The sequence below is a fragment of the Telopea speciosissima genome, chromosome 11 (genome assembly GCF_018873765.1).
Source record: "Telopea speciosissima isolate NSW1024214 ecotype Mountain lineage chromosome 11, Tspe_v1, whole genome shotgun sequence".
Lineage (NCBI taxonomy): Eukaryota > Viridiplantae > Streptophyta > Magnoliopsida > Proteales > Proteaceae > Telopea > Telopea speciosissima.
In genome coordinates this window covers 9,700,256-9,723,187 of record NC_057926.1, presented here as the reverse complement: position 1 = coordinate 9,723,187, position 22,932 = coordinate 9,700,256, and the positions used below count along the sequence as shown (strand labels likewise).

General features: G+C 39.5%; 2 protein-coding genes and 3 non-coding genes across 6 annotated transcripts; all 5 read right to left on the bottom strand.

Moving 5' to 3' along the window:
* Nucleotides 1-10,418: 10,418 nt before the first annotated feature.
* LOC122644762 (pentatricopeptide repeat-containing protein At2g45350, chloroplastic-like) lies at nucleotides 10,419-11,936 on the bottom strand. Its single transcript, XM_043838148.1, has one exon. The coding sequence runs from the start codon at nucleotides 11,934-11,936 to the stop codon at nucleotides 10,419-10,421; it is 1,518 nt and encodes a 505-aa protein (XP_043694083.1).
* Nucleotides 11,937-12,172: 236 nt separating this feature from the next.
* On the bottom strand, nucleotides 12,173-22,063 carry LOC122646719 (eukaryotic translation initiation factor-like). 2 transcript variants are annotated; one of them, XM_043840318.1, is made up of 9 exons: nucleotides 21,591-22,063; nucleotides 17,181-17,252; nucleotides 15,519-15,614; nucleotides 15,122-15,319; nucleotides 14,708-14,805; nucleotides 14,446-14,533; nucleotides 13,993-14,343; nucleotides 13,655-13,897; nucleotides 12,173-13,558 (listed from the first exon to the last, which is right to left on the bottom strand). In XM_043840318.1, the coding sequence occupies exons 1-9, from the start codon at nucleotides 21,795-21,797 to the stop codon at nucleotides 12,518-12,520; spliced, it is 2,394 nt and encodes a 797-aa protein (XP_043696253.1). In that variant the 5' UTR covers nucleotides 21,798-22,063; the 3' UTR covers nucleotides 12,173-12,517. The 2 variants fall into 2 exon arrangements, with proteins under 2 accessions (XP_043696253.1, XP_043696254.1); XM_043840319.1 differs by having other exon boundaries at nucleotides 15,152-15,319.
* Nucleotides 20,198-20,304, bottom strand: LOC122646969. Its single transcript, XR_006330767.1, has one exon. It is a non-coding gene; the product is annotated as a small nucleolar RNA snoR103 (small nucleolar RNA).
* Nucleotides 20,438-20,543, bottom strand: LOC122646968. Its single transcript, XR_006330766.1, has one exon. It is a non-coding gene; the product is annotated as a small nucleolar RNA snoR103 (small nucleolar RNA).
* On the bottom strand, nucleotides 20,679-20,784 carry LOC122646967. Its single transcript, XR_006330765.1, has one exon. It is a non-coding gene; the product is annotated as a small nucleolar RNA snoR103 (small nucleolar RNA).
* Nucleotides 22,064-22,932: the final 869 nt, after the last annotated feature.

The window sequence follows — 22,932 nt, the reverse complement described above, 5'->3', positions numbered from 1 at the left end:
TATTAAGCAATACTCTATGTTGACATGGTAATCAGAGCCGCATAAGCTCAAACGAGCAACTTCTTTTTCTTTCCTCTTTCTTCCTTCTTCGTCTGGTTTCCCGCAACCATGCCCGATGATGGTGCTCTTGAGGATGTATCCTCTGGCGGTGCTTTGCCATTTGCCTCCCCTACACCTATTGAATCCCCCTCTCTGCATCATGTGCACCATTAGATCTCGGTGAAACTCACCTCCAAGAATTACTTATTGTGGTCCACGCAACTCAAACTGTTCCTTGATGGTCAGGGGCTGTTTGGATACCTTGATGATTCCCACCTCTGTCCGGCAAATCCAACTGCTGCTCTTCAATGGCGTCACCAAGACTCTTTAATTCGCAGCTTGCTTATCGCCTCTCTCTCCGAAAAGGTATTCCCACTGGTCCTTGGTAAGCACATAAGTAGGAAAATCTGGGATTTCCTCCACACCGCCTACTCCTCTCCTTCTAAGATTCACCTCATGTCACTCCCATGGCCATGCAAGATCTCCAACAACAACCGGATGAATCTGTCTCTGCCTTTCTCAACCATGCCAAGTCCATCTCTGAGGAATTGAGTGCGGCTGGCCAACCTCTTTGCAGCAGTGCCTTCAACATGCATGTTTTCTGTGGTCTCAAGATTGAGTTCACTGATATTGTATCCTCTCTTCTCACATGCATCACACCCATCACTTATGATGACTTGCATTCGATGTTATTGAGCCATGAGTTTCTTCAAGGCACCCGACTCACCATGCTCTCCATTACCGATTCTTCAAAGCCAATCGGATCTCCATCAGCAAACACTGTGCAACATACTAATCCCACTCCTGACTCACGGTTTTCATCCAACCGTGGGGTTGGGGTTCCTTACCATGGGCGTGGAGGCCATGGACGCTCTAACCGTGGTGGTGGCCGCTACTACAGTAATCGTCTGTGGTGTCATTGGTGCAACCATGACACACATGACACCTCCCACAGTCTCTAAACCTAAACCTCCCGGCCAACAGTCCTACCGCCCCCCACCTTCATTCCATTATCAACCTCCACCCAACCCCACCGCTCACTACACCCAATATCCGTCCTCTTCCCAATCACTCCTATTACCCACTCCCTCTTATCCCCCATCCTCTCACCTCACCTGGTACCTGGATATTGGAGCAACTCACCATGTCACACCGGACATTCACTTCTTATCTGCCTATGATCCATACACAGGTTCGGACACATTACAGGTTGGCAATGGTAAGGGCATCCCTATTTCCAATGTTGGTTTTGGTTCTCTTTCTTCTCCCTCTTCTGATCGTTGTTTCTTTTTATCTGATGTTCTCCATGTACCTTCGATTTCCAAACCCTTACTTTCTGTTAATCATTTTGCTAAGGATAATGATGTCTATTTTGAATTTCACCCCTCTTGTTGTTGGATGTAACGTTTGTGTATCCATCAAACCCAATTTAATTTGATTAAATTAATTAATTTAGTTTTATTTAATTATGTGCTTGTCATAATTGTATATTGCATCTGCCCAATTCAAATCGTTTTGTTCACAACTACGGATAGATTTGGGCAATCTGTTCTATGGTTGCTATATTTTACATTCGCACAATAGTGATTGAACCAAAATGTAAATATAGGCACATTTCGTATTGAACATGGTCCACGGGGATTTCCGAATTATTCACCGTCAAGTTGTAGTTACAACGGGAATCTCTGGTAGTTATTTTCTCTGTACTTTAGAGACACTTGCCATTTTATTTATGTTTTGTACATTTGTGGTGTGTCAATGGTTGATGTCTACCGAAAGAATTGACTATATATCGACCACTCGGTGTGCACAATGTATATAGTTATGGATGTGATGCTCAATAAAGTTTTCACAGCCCGTAAAGGAAGAACACCAAAAAGAGAGTGAACGGATTTGATTGTGCCAAAGCCAAGGCCTTGGTATTTTGTAAAGTGTTTGCAAAGAGTATTTTATTTTATTAATATTAAATTAAATGTATTTTGGAAAAGAATTTTCAAAGAGTTTTATGGCCAATCAAAGTCCTCCATACTCTCGTGATAAATTATAATGGACCGGAATTATGGCGGTGACATTTATTCCATGGTTGCAATGGCCCATTATAGGTGTTAGTAGTGTGGGGAGAAAATGTAATAAAATTACCTACCGCAAGGGGTTTTTCAGGTTACGCCCTGGTAGGATCGTCCTTTACTATGATTTTGGATAAGTTTTGTCCTTATGTATAATTTAGGATAATCTTATGGGCTACCCTTTAGGATCACACCACTTGGTTAGATCTGGACCGTAGGTTTGCCACCTCCTCAATTAGGTCTCTATATATATAAAGAGACCTAAGGCCAATGATGATTGAAGATGATAGAGAAAAAATCATTAGAACAATTTCCACAAAATTGTGAGAGAGCTTAGAGAGAGAAAAAGAGAGTCTTCTTCTTTCTCAAGCACTATTGGCCATTAGAGGTGAAGCAAGCTTGGGAGATCTTCTTCAAGTGTTGCATTCCTTTGGAGGAACACACCATTTGAGTGTTCTGGGACCTTACTCTCCCCTTGAGGTTAGTACATTAATGTGTTTATTGAGATCCTTGCATGCTCATAAAATTTTGTGATTACATTAGAATCCCATCGCTTCTACCACCACTAACAATTGGCATCAGAGCGTAGGTTCTTCATTAAACACATGTCAAAATCAACTTGCAATCATCTTCTTCTTCTTCCTCTTCTTCCTCCATTATTGTGTTTTGAGTTTTTTTTTTTTTAATTTTGAGTATTGTATACAAAATTCGAAGTTGACAATATATGAAACGAAGGAAAAGAGGCCACACCAGCCGGAACCACCACCCGACAGCCGCGGCAAGCAGGCATGGCTTGCTAGCCGCGCCTACTAGCCAGCTTGTCAACAGGTGTGGGGCGGACGGTCATGCCAGGCACAACCCTGCATGCCGCACGACTGCAGGCCGCCGCTAGCAAGCGTGCAGACAGCGGCCTGCTACCGTATGCCACGTGGATAGAGGCCCTTGCATCTCAAAAAAAAAAAAAGGGTCCATGGGAGTTAGGGAAGATGATGATTTTTAAAATTTGTTTTATGTATGCATGTGATGTAGATTTAAAAAGTTCATCTTCTTCTTGTCAAATTCCATCTTGTAAGCTCCATTAATGGAGTTCTAGTTGAAGCTATTTTAATGGAGATTGCTTGAAGATGCTCTAATTGTGTTTTGAAGACAATAGGACTTTTAGCAAAGTTTTCTAATTAGATTAGGAAAGTTGGATTTGTGAGCAAGATTGCCTAATTAGATTAGGAAACTTGTATTTGAATTAATTTCCTATTTTGGATAGGAATCTAAATCTAATTAAGTTGCTCACAATATAATGAGAATTTAAAAGGAGTGGGATTCTGATTTCTTATTTAGAATAAAACTCTGACTATTTTCTCTCATGAATGGAAATTGATTTTAAATAGGAATCTTTAGAAAAGTTCAAATTAAAATAGGATTCAATTTAATTGTAAATTGACTCATGGGACCCACTTTATTTGCTTAGAATGGAGCTACCTTGGGTATTTTCTGTATTTTTCAGGATAAAGGGGTATTTTATGTGATTTCATGCTATTCTGAACTATCGGGCATCATATCTTCAAATCTACACGTAAAGTGGTCAAATTTCTTTTCATGGTTGCAAAGAAGGCTGATTCTGAGCAAGATGGACGTGTTGCATTAAAAGTACACATTGGTTTTGGAGTCCATTCATGCGATTATTCTTTTTGGGCCAGAAAAAGAATAATGGGCCAGAAAATGAGTTGAAATGCAAGCCGGAGCCCAGAACCAAGGAAGATTGACTAGCATAATACAAGTGGGCCCCTCCCTCATTGCTGGACGAATTTTCTCTCCTATTTTCTCTCTTCCATATATTTTATTTATTTATTTATTTTCTTTTTCTTCTCTCTCCCATTCACTTTCCTTTTCTTTATTATTTTATTTTTCTCAAACCCCACACGGTTCTCAATTCCTATTTCTCTCCCATCTTTTCTCAAAATCTTCCACGGTTTCAACTTTCCTAAAATCTATTTTATCCTCCTAATTCCTCTCCACTAAAACCCCTCTTCTCTCCCATGTGCTGCCCATATCTCTATCTCCCGCCTAATCTCCCATCTCCTAACGTTTCTATCTCTCCTCTAACTCCCATGTGCTGCCCACATCCTTTTGGCCCATCTCCTCACGTTTCTCTCTCATATCCCTCTAATTCTTCTCTCTCTCACGGACTCTTTCTCTCTATATTCTCTCCATCTCTCATGCTCTCTTTTCTTTTTTCTATTATTAACTTCTTTTTAAAAAAACAACTCTCAAATACCCACGAACAAAATCTTTTCCTCCCTAACCGTGCTCTCTTGCTCCCTATTCTTCTCTCTATTTTCCTCTTTCTTCTTTTGTTTTTGTTTTGGATCTTGGGTTCCGCAAGGGGAGGAGAGAGTGGTTACCGTTCTAGCAGCTCCTTCACCATGGAAGATCGTCGTCACCATTGCTGCCCGCTGTTTCGTAGCACCATGATTGGCTAAGTTCCCTCTATCTTTAGGTGTAGATGAACTAATGGTGTTTGCTATTTAAAATTCTGGTTTGCATTCTTGATTGCTTGATGTTGAGACCCCATCCCTATTTAGATAATTTTATAACTTCACATCGTTGTTAGTTTAGATTTGTTTCTTTTGTTCGTAGTTTAAAATTAGATTTATTGCAATTTAATTTTTATCACTTCCGACTTATCATTTTAATAATTTAGCCTTCCAGTTCCCCATAGACCGATCCCTTACTTTCTACTTGCTAGATTAATTTGGGGTTTTATTTTTGACCGGTTAACGACACAATCAGAGGCACAGGAAAAGATTAGTTTGATACAGAAAAGAATAAAATGGGCTCAAGACCGACAGAAGAGCTATGCCGACACCCGAAAGAAAGATTTGGAATTTGCAGTGGGTGATAGCGTATTTTTGAAGATTGCTCCTATGAAGAGTGTACTCAGATTTGGAAAGAAAGGGAAGTTCAGCCCAAGGTTTATTGGACCCTTTGAAATACTAAAAAAAGTAGGGACTGTGGCATATCAGCTTGCACTACCGCTAACATTATCAGGTGTTCATGACGTATTCCACGTCTCATTACTCAAAAAGTATATTGCTAACCCATCTCACGTCCTAAGTTATGAGGCAGTTCAACTGGATACGAATTTGAATTATGATGAGGTGCCAATGCAAATTTTAGATCACAAAGAGCAAGTGTTGTGACGATGCACCTTTCCTTACGTGAAAGTTCTTTGTAACAATCACCGTACCTTAGAGTCATCGTGGGAGTTAGAAGAGGATATACTAACCAGATATCCACATCGCTTCAACGATCCAGGTAAACTTGATAGCCTTGATTGTTCTAATAACTTTATACGAATAACAAACTTAGATGTTGGAGAATTGAGAGTTGTGATTGCCAGGGAGGAAGAAAGATGTTCTGATATCTACAATTGTTGGTATGGGTTCCACTTTTAAACCCTTTTACATTTTTTATTTCGGGGATGAAAATTTTTTAGGGGGGAAGACTATAATATCCTTAAGAATTTTTTACAAGGGTATTTGGATAATTTGTTTTAGCTACAAACTTGTTGGTTTTATAAATTAATATTTATACATGTAAGTATAAATATGTATGAATGTATATATATACATATATGCATGCGTGTGTGTTACCTAGCCAATTTGTATTGCCAAATTTTCGTGTAGGGGCTTACTGGAAATTTTAGAGCTTAAATTAAAATATAGCTAATTGTGTATGGTTAATATTGTAATCTAGGCATGTGTGGAACCCAGGTTAGAGCAACTTATTTTGGAGGGAGCTTATTGGAGATATTTTAACACCTGATTTTGTGAGATTGAGATATGATGAGGTGTAGGGCTAAGATTTAATCATGTGCTTAGTCAAGATTGAGTTGAATAGGCTATGAATTCAAATTGGAAAGAATTGCTGAAAATTTTGAAGGATTATTTGGCTATGAGTTAAATTTGGGAACAATGATAAGATCATAAGAGAGTATTCAAAGGGTCATATCTTGTGGGATCCATCCTCCATCTTCTCCACAATTTTGGAAAGTGTATATTCTAGGCCTACCAAGTGGTAACCTACTATTGGATACTTATTAATTTCTTGAATAGCAACTTACCTCATAATTAAAAGGTCTACAACACATCTTAGCTAATTATTTGATCATGGGATTCTATACTGATCCAAGGGCTAATATTTATTTAGATAGGATGTGGGAAGATCAAATAAATCATAGTTTTAAGAAGCTAATAAAAAGGATTTTAGAAATAAAGAGAAGGAGAATCTCTCCTATATCAAGTAACCCAAATTCGTGGGGGACCTAAGCTAGCTCCCCACGAATTTTGAAGTGTGAGAAGAGAGGTGTGAGTTTGAGGGAAAAAAAAAAAAAGAGAAAGAAAGAGAAGGAGAAAAGAAAGAAGGGAAGAAGGCTACCTCTCCCTCCTCAACCCTCAAGTTTTCGGTTTGGGCTGTTGAAGACCCTGTATCGAAGGATTCAAAACCTTTTATCTCAGGAGTAGAAGACTTTGATTTTTAGTCTATAGTAATAATAAGTGAAAATCCCTCCTAATATCTATACGTTTGATACATAGGTCCTACATTATTCTATGGTAAGATAAGGCATTTTCACATGATCACATATATATAACTTCATTTTATGAGATGCATGATGAATTGAAAATTTATGATTTTATGGGATGCATGATGATTGATAGATGTAAGATTCAATGAGATGTACATATGATTGTATGCAACTATGATAAATGGATATAAGTCTTGAATTTGTTTCGATTTCTCTATGCATATATGTGTTGGGAATTTAAACATGAACATGATACGAGTTGGCTATGAGATATGCTTATTTATGATTTTGAATATGAGAGTCAAAGTAGTACATGACATGGAATATAGTTCTGATTTTGGCTTTATGATGTAATTATTTGAGCATATGGTTATCCCTATATGACATGGTCCATATTGATTTGAGTGGGTTGACAAGGTTGCGTAACTCGCGAAGGCCACATAACGGCGTGAGTCAACTTACATCCTCTCACATTTGAAAATACCATGGTGATATAGGAGAAATTGGCATTATGGGTCAATATGCATGTCAAGGCTATGTAACATGCGTAGGCTATGTAACGGCATGGGGCATCGTATTGAAACCCAGGAAAAATGAAAATTTATTGACACATGAATGTTTTTTTTTTGTTGTATCGTCATCTCCGGACATTTTATTTTTCATTGTGGGTTTTGCATTATTGGATCCTTTGTTTTTCAAACTTGTATGGTATTAAGTTGGATTTTCCTCCTTGCTAAGTTTCTCCAAAACTTACCCCAATATTTTCTCAGATGAGGAGTATTTAGGGCATGACATTGTGGAAACGGATCATCAAGTGGAAGAATCCCATACTGATGATGAATCTCACCATTTTATAGCCTATTAGGAGTTTTAATGTTCTTTTCCTCATTTATGGTTTCTTTTGCTTTAAAGGACATGTAATGATTATTTGAGTATTGTGGTTAAAGACATGTAATAATTTTCTTTAGTTATTTTGAAGTTTGGGTGATAGATTTGTTTAAGCTTTCTTTTTGTTTTATTTAATTTATTTTTTTTTTACTTCCACTGAATTTTACTCTAGATAATATGGATGTGTCTTAAATTTGAAATTGCTACCTCTGACGATTGACCAACTAAGTACAATCGATCATTGAACCGATTAATGGCCTAAATTCCCTCATTGGAGGGTGGGACGTTACAGAAGAGAAGGAAGAAAAGAGAAGAGAATGAAGGAGAAGCTGGTTTCTCAATATTGAGAGAGACAACCAAGTCACACGAGAGTAGTTATCAACAAAAGTAACAAAATATGTAAAACTCAACTTGGAAGACACATGACAAGGACCCCAGACATCTGAGTGAACTAAAGAAAAGGTATGTAAGACCTGTTTGTTAACACGAGGGGGATAACTCACATGGTGGAGTTTCCCAAACTGACACAACTCACAATTTAAGACTGAAAGGGAACACAAACTAGAAAACAATTTTTGCAAACTCTGTAAGGACGGATGACCAAGTCGATAATGGAGCTGATGCGGGGTAGCTGTGCTCGAACAAGCAACTGAAGATGTGTCCTCAAGAAGACATAGCTTCCCAGAGACCCTGCCTCTACCAATCGTCCTCTTCGTCTGCAAATCCTGAAAGACACAAGAATCAGGAAAAAAGATTGTGGAATAGTTGTAGGCATTGGTAAGTTGGCTAACAGACAAGATATTAAAAGGAAAGTTAGGTAAATACAAGACACAAGATAGGACAAGGAAGAAGTGGGTTGAACAGTACCAGTGCCTCTAACTATAGCACAGGAACCATCAGCTAAAGTAAAACTCGAATAAGAAGTTTATAAAGAGGAAAAGATACCTGAGGTTCCGAACATATGGTTTGAGGCCCCTGAATCGATAATCCAGGGCCTAGAAATGGACAGACACGCAGTGGAATTACCTGTCTAAACAAAATGGGAGGTTTAATGTCACACGACGGTCCTCCATAGGTACAAATGGGATTGTAGGGTCAACATGGGTAGTGTTGGCTATCTTGGACTGTGGAGTTTTACCATGTAATTTCCAACAAAAGTGTTGAATGTGACCAGGTCTGCCACAATGATGGCAAGTCCTCAGAGGACCAGATTTCTCAGACTTCTCAGATGAATCATGAGTACTAACAGAAGGTCCAACTGGGGGAATTTTGGCAGGCTGACGACCCCCAATGTATAATTTATTTTGATTGACATGATCATATATTGAGCTCAGTTTGCCCATAGGTTCGTTTACCTGAAAGTGTTCACCACTAGGGGTGAGATTGGACACCCTGTCTTATATGGTGGTCACACTGTGTGTTCTTATGAATGTTGATTCTAAAGCGCAAGTGTGAGTGTACATAAAGTGTGTTCATTGAACCGGATTACTCAAGAATTTCACAAGTGATGATACTATCAGTTTAAAAGGAAAATAAAATTTTCTTAAGCAGTTCATGATTATTCCTGGACCTGAGGGGTCCTTATCGATGCAGTCACGCACTATGCGTTTTGGTGTACCAAAGGTTGATGTCTCTCTAACTGTACATCGGTGCACTGGATTCATGGCGTTTGACTGTAGTTGAAAGAGATGCCCAACAAGGAATCCACTGCCCATTCTTATAGAAGAATATCGAAAAGAGAGAGAGTCTATGACAGATTGGACGCAAACACGGATCCAATGGCATTTTCTTGTGGTTTAAAATTTTTTTATAGTTATGTATATAAAATTTTTATCTATTTTCTTGAGCCTTTTGAAAATATTTTTCTCTATCTAATCAAGGTTATGGAATCTCTGACATGACATTTTGGTTCATTGGGGATTTGACAGTATTTTACACATGCCCTACATTGAACCATGTGATATTGCTCAGTGGGGGACTGATGCGTGTATTTACTATTTTCTTTGGGTATTGATTGTTACATCTGCTTTGCAGCTTTGGTGTTGGTTAACCCTGTGTTTGGAATACAGTTTAGTTAAGACACATAGCATAGTAGGTGGAATCCTAATTGGATCCTAACCCTTTCCTTTAAGTCCAACTCATATGTACAATGCTTGGATCATGAATTCTTTTCGTGATGGATCCTTATACGAGATAAGATCTCATATTAGAATGGAGGAGATTGTTGGAAAAGAAATTCGATTATGAATCGAATTTCGATTCCCACTAGAAAAACCTAGGGGTAATTGGTAACTATCCCATCATTTAATATTAGAGTTTTGCATTATATATAGATAATGTGTGAAAAACCTGGTAGACACTCATAATATTACTGAGGTTTTCCATATCTCTAGTTTTCTTCTTTACCAGTCTGTGATTAGAGTTTTAGTTAGGAGCTTGCATTCAAGGGAACGCAAAGTTATAAGTGTGCGTGGGACTCATTGCGAAAGGCCTAAGATCGTGTGGAGGCTTTGCGCTTGTGAAGTTTCTGGTAACGATCAAAGTCCTAAGTTTTGCTTTGAGTTTTGAATAGTGTATCCCATCGATTGCAATGATTCCATTTCCCTTCCGTCGAATCATAGCCAAGATTCTAACATGTACTTACCAAGCTGTAGTGATAGAGTTTTAGACCGTCCTTTCATTTATTTGCTAGAGCATGCCAAGGAGACAGTTATAATCACCTTACTGCCATTTTTCAAAATGATCTAGCGTAATATAATGTTTAAAAGGCTAAAACTAGAGACTTGTCTCCAAGGTCTAGGTTCTTGTTTCTGAAATCAAGATCTCTATTCCATGATATCGGTTCAAACATCTTCGAAATCTCCAGCCAAAAATCTATGCATTTTGCCATCAATCTCTATCAAACTACAACCTGCAGGCTTACTAATTCCGGCATTATTCATCTTTCTTCTCCATCTGTTTGATTCCAGCCATTGACCGCACATTGCGTGCATGTTAGCCAGCATCATGTACTCCCCATCAGTTAGACAATCACCCCTCGCGTTGATGCGCTTAGCTATCAATTCACCCATCTTGAGGTCCCCATGAATCACACAAGCACCAAGTAAAGCACCCAAGACAGTTGCTTCAGGCTCAAATGGCATGGTTTCTATAAGCCCATATGCTAGGTCAAGGAATCCAGCTCGACCTAGAAGATCTACCATGCAGCAATAGTGTTCAGCCTTGGGCGAAACCCCAAATTCTCTCTCCATACATTCATACAGAAGGCTACCCTCCTGAACCATGCCTGCATGGCTACATGCACTAAAGAGCCCAATGAAGGTAATGTCGTCGGGCCTCATCGATTCAGCTTTCATCTCATCAAAAAGCCTCAAGGCAGCTTGGCCACAACCATGAAGTGCAAGCCCAGAGATCATGGCATTCCAACAATACATGTTCTTCACTTGGGCCTTGTAGAACACCTGTAGAGCTTTTCCTATGCTTCCACACTTGGAGTACATGTCTATGAGTGCAGCTGTGACATGGGGATCCGACAGAAATCTAACAGCCTCAGTGTGGATCCGCACACCGGTCTCCAGTGAACATAAGTGGGCACAGGCAGATAACACAGCCGACAGGGTTAAATGGTTAGGTTCCGTTCTACTGGCCTTCATCTTGTAGAACAAATCAATAGCATCCGCATAACACTGGTTCTGTAAGTAGCCATTGATGACAGTATTCCATGAGACAACATTTCTTCCAACCATTTCATCAAATAAAAGACTTGCCAGCTTCATTTCCCCTGCCTTAGTATACACCGCGATCATCGAATTCCAAGAGACATCATCTTTCATTGGCATTCTGTCAAAGTAATCCCTCGCAGATGCTACCCTGCCAATCTTTCCGTACCCAGAGATTATGGTATTGAAGGATACAGAATCTCTAACGGGCATCAAATCAAATATGTCTAGAGCATCATCCATCTGCCCATTCGAAGCATAAGCATCAAGCATGGAATTCCAAGCAAGCAAATCTTTGTCAGGCATCTTGTCGAACAATAGGCGGGCACGGCCTATGTATCCAAGAGCATAATATACCTTGAGCATGGCAGTTTGAACGAAAACATGCGATGAAAAGCCAGTTTTTATAATTTGGCCATGGAGTGAAAACCCAACATGTGAAATGGCAAGACCAGCAGCAGCTTTTAACACAAGAGGGAAGGTATAGTTATCCCCTTGGACACCAATTCTCTGCATCTTTGTGAACATAAACAGTGCTCCTTCCAAATCACCTGCAAGCACTCGATGCTTGATGATCAAATTCCATTGGCGAAGATCAGAAGAGAACAATGGACTACCGAGACAGCAGGTGAAAGAAACCATTCAGGACCGTACGACAGGACTACAAGAGTCCACAGATCAAACTCCTACGCAAATGGTCCGATAGAGGGTAAACCCACCCGATCCTCAAGAAGACTAGCTGGGATATGCCTTCAGTCATAGCCACAGAAGATATAAAGGAGTGTCCCCATCAAACATTAAACAAAAAATAAATACAAAGATAAAATATAATTACTGCCAAAATCTTGCCAATTGGCATAAATTGAAGTTTCTCAGTCTAATAAAAAAATCTGATACACCATAAATTAAACGGATCATGTAATGATCTTGTTCATCAAGACCACCTAGTGATGGGTAAAATTAGCCACACTAGATGTTAAATCCATGGCATTTTTGTGTAAATCGGCTTTCACTAAACACTCATATGACCTCGAAAAATATACAACTCAATAAAATTATGGGTTCTTCGCAGCTCCGACTTGTCACATATTTTAACACAAGTTGATCGCCTCAGATGGGGGTGAATGGGTAAAACGTAGAATAAATTTTAAAAAGGATCAGAATAACTGGTTCCATGGTTACAATGGCTGGAAGAGAATTGCAGGCTATGGATTCCAATAGAATCAAGAGAACAAGGCCTCACAGGCTTGATGATCGGTACCCTGCACACCCAGTATTCCTTGCCCAGAAGGACTAGAACTGACGGTCCTCATGACAGCATCAAAAATAGCTTTCTGGAACCGAGGCTCCTCAACCTTCTTCAGTATCTCCTTCACCACATTAAAGTCCAAACCACCAGCCAAGACAAGCTTCCCCACAACCTCACCAAAACTGCTAGGTGCTTTCGGTAAATCAATGCAAATGTCATCCAACATTGACCCATAGAGAAGACACCCAGTACCTATGTCCCTGGGCATCAGAACCTTCTTGGTGAATAAGTAATCCAAGAGCTTTGTGACCAGCTCCACACATACTGGGCCTTTCTCCAATGCAAGATTTATAGCCTCCTTGACCACCTCTGAGTGATAGGATGGGGCTTTCAGCTCCTCCACACACTGTAATGCTTCATCCAAAAGGCGAACATGGAAGTATTCCTCCAAAAGAGCAATTGTTTTCCTCTGAAGCTCAGCAGGATTTGCTACTGTTGGAGGAACCAACACCTTCTCAGGAGTTGGAACTGCTGATGGTGCCGGAACTGGCCTCGTGGTTACGGGGCTCTGAGCAACAGGATCTAAGCCCGACACAACACTAGAAGGACGTCCAGGAGGGGCACCACTACCCAATAGCGCACTTGTCTTGCCAGTTATCAGGCCTCCACTACCCTGAGGCAGCAGCTTCGAGTTAAAAGAACCTGGTTTCCCAATCAAGGGGGACTGGACACGACCAGACTGCATAGTTAGACCGTCACCCCTTGGCATCGAACGAGTACGGGGAACCTCCCAATTGTCATTGTCCATCCCAGGCATCCCAGGCATCTTCCTGGTACCAGGCATTCCCGGCATCATTCCACCAGAGCCAGGTCTGTTAACAGGGAACCCTGCAGGGTTGACTCCCCCAAGAGCACTAGTAGCACGACTGTTTCTCATGTTTGCAGTTGCACCAGGGCGCAACCCAAGATTCTTCTCTGCCTCTGAGTGAATTTCAGTGATGGTCTTAGCTTTCACCTGCAAAAAGAAGATAGGAAGATAATCAAGAAGGGGTCTCAGATAGATATTGCACAACACTACAACTCAATAGAACTGGAAATTTAGAAAATTCACCTCCTCACGCCTAGGAACCCAGTTATTTGCCCGTCGATCCAGAACATCACGGACCATAAACCTTAACCTTTGTGCCAACTGAGGGTTTGTTGACACTTCCTTCAATCGGATGAAGTAGACATCATTGATACGCTTAGATTTTAGGCTCTCGTCCAACTGCTTCCCAATGGTATTGAAGAACTGACATATAGCCTCAACATTCTCCTCAGCAGGACATGTTTTACCATCGTGCCCCAAAAGCTCCTGTTTCATGTACAGAGGATAAGCGAAATTCTAAAATACTACAGCGTTTCAAGAGATTTGGACGATTTGGTAAAACAGGAAGCCAAAGTAAGGACCTGAACAATGTGATGAACAATCTTCTCAGGCACCATCCTTTGTTTCAGAAGTTCACCAATGAGGCGGATGTTTCCAAGAGTACGCAGCTTCACCATTCTTTCTTTATCCCTACGTTCCAACTCTTGTTCAGGGGCAACCATCTGCCTGATTTCTGCCCTAAGATTGTCAGCACCTTCAAATGCCTCCTGGCAATTATTTAAGAGTATACGCTTGAATGTGATTTCTTTTCCACCAGGTTCTTCGGAGGGGAATGGCGGCAGCTTTTCACTGAGATCAAAACAGAGTAGAGCATACATAGGGCAAAATGTGGGCTCCAGTACAGCCTTATCAAAAATAAGTGATATAACACCCTGCAGCAAGCAGATTATCTGAGTATCACTGACAACTAGGGATAAAAGAAGAAACAAGAGAGAGAGAGAGAGAAGTTTGAAAAATCAGTAGGATAAGGTAACCTTTAAGATATCTGGTGTGGTTATCCCAGAGTCAATTAGTTGGCCCTTGAGAATATCAAATTTCTCTGGTGTCAGCTTGTTCAAAATACTGCCAAGGACATAAGACAATAACAATTCATCATCAGCAATAGGAAGACAGTAAAACAGTACTCTGAGTACCACCAGAGTGAGGTATTGAATGTCATATTACCACCTAAGATTGATCCACTAGTAACTGAATCTATATCTTGGAGTTTAAGAACAAGATATTCATATGACATACCCTTTCACTGTCTTTAAGACACGTTCTTTATCAGTGAGATTCCCTCTTCGGGCTGACCATGGCACCTCAGCTTTGACAAGAACCGGAGCAGGTCCTGTCTGAATCAAGTAAGAACTAACAAGGGTCAGAAATAATGACATATGGCAGTGAGGAATGCTAAAATCCATCCCCATTGCTAGGAACAAGTACAAAAGCCAATAGATGCAATAACTCAAAAGTAAGTGGTCTCAAACATCTGGAGAATACCAACAAGATTTCTAAGCTTACACACCTTAGTTTTTTCTACATTGATAGCTAAAGCATTAGACAACTTCACAAGTTCATTCACATGACTACATTCTATAAGATGTACGAATTGAAAACAATCAACAAAAACATTACACAAACTTGAAAAATGAAATACTTAATCAATACCCCTTGATTAGAAGAGTTTTGAACCCTTGCAATTTGAGAGTTTAGTTGATCTTGGCGGTTATATTGATTTGCTAACTCCTTAGTTTCCCGAATAGTATCCCAAGACTTCTCCTCACCAGTAGCATGCAACTGTGAGGATCGTCCACGCCAATCACGGTTGTCTGGTTCAGAATATCGATTTTGGGGTTGAGCTTGCAGCTGCCACCAAAAAAAATATCAGAAACATTCAAAAGGTGATGAAGTTGAAGCCTTGTAAGCCCACTGCAACCTGTAACTGGAAAACTAGGACAAGCCAAACTACAAGCTGTTCTCATATTGACCGAAATAAATATAACATCCAAATTGATAATTTCTTCCAAATAATGCTAGCAACTCCAAACTTAGATAGCTAGCTCACATTTGCGTCTCCACGACCCCAGTTCTGCTCTTCACCAAAAAATTCAGCCTCAATTTCTTGCTTGATTTTCAAGATATCCTCAGGCACATCAGCAGCCTAAGATAAAACACCAACAAAAGGAAACAGACCTCACAATTGTTATAAAGATAATCAAAACTAAAACTAGTAAACACAATGGATATTAAGAACCACAACCTAACTAAAATTTTGAAATATCAAAGCCAAAAACAAAAATAACATATTATTAACCATCTATTTATACGAACATACTACATAGAAGATGAAAGTGATCCCCTTGATATAATCAGAAAGACTAGAGATCCCTTTGATATTGTTTACTGCATCTCAAGGTCTATTTGTGCGGGTCAACCTTGGTGCAACGGTTAGGTTGCTCCATTGTAACCAAGTGGTAAGAGGTTCGAGTCTCTAGAAACAGCTTCTCTGTGAAGCAGGGGTAAGGCTGCGTACATTATGACCCTCTCCAGACCCCGCAGTGGTGGGAGTCTCATGCACTGGGTATGCCCTTAATCTCAAGGTCTATTTGTACCGAGGCTGAAGATTTCTTATAATGATTAGATGCCACAACACCATCCAAATGGTGGAAGACCTTTTAGATTAACCGCATGTACAATTACATCCTCAAATTACTGCACCTCAGCTCTATGAAATCTTTCGAAAATTCCATATTTTTCTTGAATAAAGAAGGCTTCATGGGGCTGCTCTTTCTACTGCACGGAGCCTCGTGCACTGGGTACGCCCTTAATCTCAAGGTCTATTTGCACCAAGGCTAAAGATTTCTTGTTATGATTAAACGCCACAACACCATCCAAATGATGGAAGACCTTTTGGATTAAATTGCGTGTACAATTACATCCTCAAATTACTGCACCTCAGCTCTATGAATTCTTTTGAAAATTCCACATTTTTCTTGAATAAAGAAGGCTTCATGGAGTTGCTCTTTATACTGCATGGTATACAGCTATAGATCTGAGCCTAACAACAGGGGAAGGGGAAACATAAGGGGAAAAAATAGATATTCTTTTGCTGCTAATTTAGCTATTAATAGGTCAAAACCACTTCAAGAGAGGAACACTATACCCTGTCTTACCCAACAGTAAACCCAAACAACTTAAATAAAACAAATCAAATGATTGAGTCCAGTTGTCTGGGATCCTAAAAAAATGTAAAACATAAACAAGGGGTAAAAAACTTGGCGTTCCATTGTAGAAACATAGAGAATATCAAAAACCCAGGAGATATGCAAGAATCCAAGGAAAAAAAATAAGGGAAAAAGAAGCAACCCGGTCGCGCCAGACACGCCACCCCGGCTCCTTGACACAGAGGCGCATGAAATGACCGTTGCACCCCTGGTCATTTCCAGGGTTCCAGGGGGGTACAGCGGTCATTTCATACGCCCCTGTGTCAGGGCACAGGGGCGGGGTGCTCTGCATGACTAGGTATCGTTCTCTTTCCCTAACAATAAATATGAAACAAATTTCTCTTGTTATTTCTCACATATTGATCATAGTTCTAACTTCGCACCAACATCAACACAACTACAAAAGGCTTCCAACATTACATACATCTTCTCCATCCATTAATCAGCATGACAAACATTGTCAAGATAAATGAGAATCATGCAAGGTAGATTATAGAAATTACCTCCCTCAGCTGCAATAGCTGGTCACAGTTGTATCGAACACGCTCACGAGACTCAAACCGCAAATCTCCAGTCTGAAAAAAAAACAATAATCAATAGAACATGAGCTAAAGGTCTCCAACTGTACTCTCCATGGACCAATATGCTACTGCTGAAACATGGAAGAATCGAAATCTTAGATCAAAACACTATGTATGGATGGTATGAACTGCCTAAACAAGAATTCTTGAATGGCGAACAACCAGAGTCTATTACTCACTACATCCAAAAATTTCCATTAACGAAACAAGTAAATCCATTGGAAAATAAAAAATAAGCATTTCCGATGAAATGGTTGTTGCTATCTGTTCCAATAACGAATCACTGGTTTAACTGAAACTGTACATTTGCCAGCTCTGCTGCATTCAATGAAAGTAGAAAACTAAAACTAATAATAAAATCGCAAAAGTCAGATTTAACGTAATGAAATATATGGTACAACCCAGTAACACTTTACGAATAGAACACTTCTAAAGAGTCAAAAGAATATTTGGAGTACAATAATCAACAGAAATAAGCAAGGCCAAAAAGTATTAACAAAATTTGGGACAAAAATGTTTTTACATAAATTTATGATGACATCACAGCAGCATTTAGGACATATCAGAGGAGACGCTGACGTACATAGCGTGGCTAGATGGCCCTTTTTAACTAGTGTGGATACATATTTATATTTACTTATGTGTAGCTTGTTTTATTTTGTTGTATTTTATTTTATTTAGTGTCAACATTATGATGTACTAATGTTATAAGGGAGTTATTACTGGAAAAGTAGTTGTTAGGGAGTTATTTTCTTCTTTTTTCGATTTTGAGTTTTAAAAAGACTGTATTTTGACAAGGAAGGCAATGAATGATGATGGAACTTGTGAGATTTTCTCCATTCTCTGCAGCATGAGTGACTCTATGCAAACCTTGGTGTGAAGCCAAAACCCCTTTCTCTTCTTTCTTAGGCTACTACCTTTATCCTCTCCCCTATTATTTTTCCACCAGTCATAATTTTCCCACCTTTGTCTTAAATTATAACCTCAAACACAGTGGAGATTCATCAATTAACAGCAAGGAGGCACCCATAGTTGTCACAGCGTGTAGGCTACCCCAGTAGTTGGAGAGGGTCGAAAATCACGGCGACACCATTTAGGCGACCAAGGCGTCCAAGTTGACCAAGGCACTTAGATGCCTAGGCGTCGCCTTAACTATGGACACACTACGGATACACTCTTGGAGTTTGGTAGTGAGTAAGCACTTGGTCACAGCATTCCAACTTGCGGGACAGCAAGGGAAGGTACTACCTATCATGTAACTTTTATTAAATTTTTATGAATCCTAAAATGAATTTTCTGCACTGGTAATTTGGGAAATTCATCATTTATGGTTGTTGTTAAAATCTGATTTTCTGCAGGTATGTTGTGAGTTTTGTCCCAGTAGACCTTTCCAAAACCAAATTCACTTAACTTTAGACTTGTAATAGAATTGCCAAACCTGTCCTGCACCAATTTATCAGAACCCCGTTTCACCCACAAAAGAGGAGAAGAAAAAAGAGAAGAAAAGGTTGTAGCAGAAGTAAATTGTTGCATGCGTTAGAATAATTGGCTAACTGCTAAAACGCAATTCTTCATGGCTACAGTAATAGGAGTCTGAATCCAGTGACAGGGGAGGAGACAGATTTTAAAACTTTTGCAGAGCAAAGCAATTCATAATGAAACAACAAAATATATTATGGATATAGGGATGGAAACATGGTAGATTAAAGCAAGGCCCACCCTAGTCCCACCCTAATGGCTAGGGTAGAGTCCCACCCTGCCACATCCCCTTTATCTTGTAATATCAGCAAGTACCCCAAATGCTTCATTGGGCAGGGCAGGTCTGTATTGAGTAATATTTAGTAGATCCGTGAAAAACCGAGCCCAACCAAGCCCCTTGCCATTTCTCTAGGATTTATAATTTTCATATCCAGCTAAGAAAGGCAAAAGGTTATCTTCACCACCTAGAAACTTTTTAGAATTGAAAAAACACATGTGGGAGCTGGATGTCATTTATGACAACCACCAATAGGCTAAGGAATCCTAAAAGTCCAGCGCAATAATGCATGGCACGTCAGAATCCAAAACCAAGCAGTCATCGTTTCATCATTCATTTAGAAGATCCCAGGCAGCACTGGTCCAGGGCAATTAACCGCACACAGTGCTCAAAATTGATAGGTGAGTACGGTAAATGAACCACCACTCAAAATGATGTGTTCACCATAGTAAGAAAGAGAGCGCAGTCAATTATTGTATCAGAAAGTAACCTATACATGGGAGCAATTACAACAAAAAATATAAATGGGAAGAATATCAGATAGACCTGTTCAAGCATTACAAAGGCTTACAAATATGGAAAAAAACGAACATTACATTGGGCATGCCACACACAAGGAGGGGAATACACACATATTGTCTGTCTGAATGTGTGTGCACGTGCACAGAGGTGTGTGTTTGTGTGTGTATGAGAGAGAGAGAGAGATTCCAACATAAAATTCATGTTCTCATAAATCAGCCCTTTTTTTATTTCTTAGAAGATAATGAGAGAAAAATGATATAGGCAGAAAGGGGGGACAGGGCATACCATAAACTCCGAATATCGAAGTTCTTAGCTCCTAATTTAGCTGTTAACATGTACTATTTATTTTGGTAGAAAGCTGTTAACAAGTACAAGTACAGAACCAATATTCGAAATGCAAATAGAAAGCACTAAGAAGGATATCAAAATCCCGATGGATTAAAAAAGGATTTCCCATTTCTTACAGGACATTGACAAACCAGCAGCTTATTACAATGGAGATGAATATATCAATTAACTTTACCATCTACTGTACAAACAGACCCATCAAGAAATCAACTATGCCATTCAGAGCTAATTACTAATTGGAAGATGCTAAACCAGTTGAGCGAGTACAAGAATGATGGACATCAAAACTATCTTGTTTGTCACCCTCTAAAGCTCATGTGCGTAGGTCCTTTATGAGTATCTAAATACTCAATGCCATGCTCACCTAAAAGCCTACCGATCACTGTTTGTCCATATTTACAGCAGGTACAAATCTTAAGTGCCCACCAAGAATTAGGACATGAATCAGCACCAAAGTTTTCCTGCGATTTTATTGTTCTGTGATTTCCCTGGAAAGGATCTGAGCATAAAGATGATGGACATCAAGACTATCTTGTTCGTCACCCTCTAAAGCTGATGTGCGTAGGTCCTTTATGGGCATCTAAATACTCAATGCATGCCCACCTAAAGGCCTACCGATCACTGTTTGTCCATATTTACAGCAGGTACACATCTTAAGTGCCCCACCAAGAATTAGGACACGAATCACCACCAAAGTTTTCCTGCGATTTTATTGTTCTGTGATTTCCCTGGAAAGGATCTGAGCATAAAGATGATGGGACATCAAGACTATCTTGTTCGTCACCCTCTAAAGCTCATGTGCGTAGGTCCTTTATGGGCATCTAAATACTCAATGCATGCCCACCTAAAAGCCTACCGATCACTGTTTGTCCATATTTACAGCAGGTACACATCTTAAGTGCCCCACCAAGAATTAGGACATGAATCACCTCCAAAGTTTTCCTCTGATTTTATTGTTCTATGATTTCCCTGGGAAGGATGTGGACTTTTAGCATAAAAGTAAAAAAAAAAAAAAAAAAAAAAAAAAAAGGGGGGGGGGGTGGTTGGGAAGGTTCCTCTTTCTGTCTACAGTAGTTTTTTTTTATTTTTTTATCTAATACTGTCATAGATTAAGACGGTTAAAATACAATTCACAGAATAAAATTTTAAAAGGTTAAATAAGTCCGTTTTGCATATTCCAGATTCCTAGAAGTAAACAGTACATTAGTCATTAGAAGCAGGACATAAGCCCCATCACCTGGGTTAAAAAAAATCCGAAAAACAAATAAGCAGATTACTTGATCTATTTATCAGAAGTGAAACATCTGTAAATTGAATCTGCTAAATATAGGAAAGATTTAATATCATAGACAAACCACACTACAAACGAATGGAAAGACAATTATCCAATACCACATTCAAGAAAGAATAGGCAAAAGAAAATCTTGACGTTACCAGAACATCTGAATCGTAGAATAACATCAGCTTAAACACAAATCAACTTAAGCGGAGTCAGCAAAACTCCTAGAAGCAAAGATCTCAACCAGAACAAAAGTAAAAAAGACAAACAGCTAGAACGGAATAAAATTTGAATCTTTAAAAACCTAACGGAAACGGGAACTAAATTTCATGGCAGAGCAAGATAAGAACAACCAGAGAAGACCCAGAAAAGAAATAAAGGAAGAAACCCTAGATCCGTACAAGGCGATAGGGTTTTGAAAGCGGACCTTGAGAGACGAAGTGGGAAGGGCACCGCCATGAGAACGAAGGAACTGTTCATCGGATGACAACGATGATGGGATCAAAGAGGAACCACCAACACCGCCACTACCAGAATTGCTGAAAGCAGAGTCGAAGCGAGGGGCAAGGAATCTGCTTCCTCGGTTGCCTCCACCACCAGGCCTTAAGCTCAATACCGTCTGATCTGCCTGCATAACTCAATTTTTCTCTCTCTAATCAGGAGAATCGCCGTCAACAAATTCGATCAACAAAAGCGCGAACAGACAGAATCGACTCACACACAGAGCCGAATCGCAGGAATTAAGCAAGATAAATTTTTCTGTTCTTATGAGGATTTAGAAACGAAGAAAAAAAGGACGAGCGATTCGCAGAGAGAGCCTCTCTCTCTATCTCTCTGCCTCTCTTCGCTGCTGCAAAGAGAAAATAAGGGGAGAGAGGCGAGACCAAGAGAGAAAAAACCCTTTTATGTATTGATTCCACCTTTGGGAGTGTGCATAGAATTATAATTTTCGGTAATTAATTACCCCCAAAAAAATCGTAATCAAAATTATATTACAATAACAAAAACGCCAAAAACCATGAAAATTGTGTTAATGTCCTAACATTGATATTTAAAACTTGGGACTCTCTAATATTTCTAAAATTACATTTACTGATTTGCCCTTCCATCACAAATATTACGCTCTGCCAAAAAACCCTTCCCATTACCAAAAAAAACAAAAAACCTTTCTGCAAATTTCACATTATTTTTGGGTAGAAAAATTTCGCATTAGATATGATAAAAATGGATCGAGTTTCACCTAGGGATGAGAGAGGGCATGAATGGGTATGGGGAGGGTATTTTGGAACATACAAAAGCCTCAGAAGTGGTTTGTGAACCCTTGGATAGTAGGATGGTGTGTGACCTGTCCTTTATGAGTGGAGGAAAACTTTGCCCATAAGATATTATAACGTAATTTCTACATACTGCCTTCTTTTTTTTTCTAATAGAAAACAGTATTTATTCAGGATAAAACATGCAACAAACTCATGGAATTGAGGATGTACATTCCTCACATAACCATGGAGCGGAATTGGACCAAACAATCGTAACTCGTGCATATAATCGACAAGGCTCTACTGACCCAGGAGTCAGTCATGTTATTTATCTCCCTTGGAATACATGTAAAAATACAAGAAACAAAGGAAGAGGATAGATGTTAAATATCCTCAATGATAGGTATGATAGGCAACGAGAGAGAAGATGTCCATCATGCAAATAAGTCATCAGATTGTTGTTATCCGACTCCAATTGCACGTTCTCAAAACCATGAGATATTAATTCTAGCA

Excerpts from the sequence above, each read along its gene's own strand:
- LOC122646719 (XM_043840318.1), bottom strand. The coding sequence starts at position 21,797 with ATGCAGGCAGATCAGACGGTATTGAGCTTAAGGCCTGGTGGTGGAGGC. Across the intron at positions 17,253-21,590 it reads TTCCCACTTCGTCTCTCAAG|ACTGGAGATTTGCGGTTTGA; the intron begins GTCCGCTTTCAA and ends TTTTTTTTTCAG. Across the intron at positions 14,534-14,707 it reads GTCTTAAAGACAGTGAAAGG|TATTTTGAACAAGCTGACAC; the intron begins GTATGTCATATG and ends TGTCCTTGGCAG.
- LOC122644762 (XM_043838148.1), bottom strand. The coding sequence starts at position 11,936 with ATGGTTTCTTTCACCTGCTGTCTCGGTAGTCCATTGTTCTCTTCTGAT.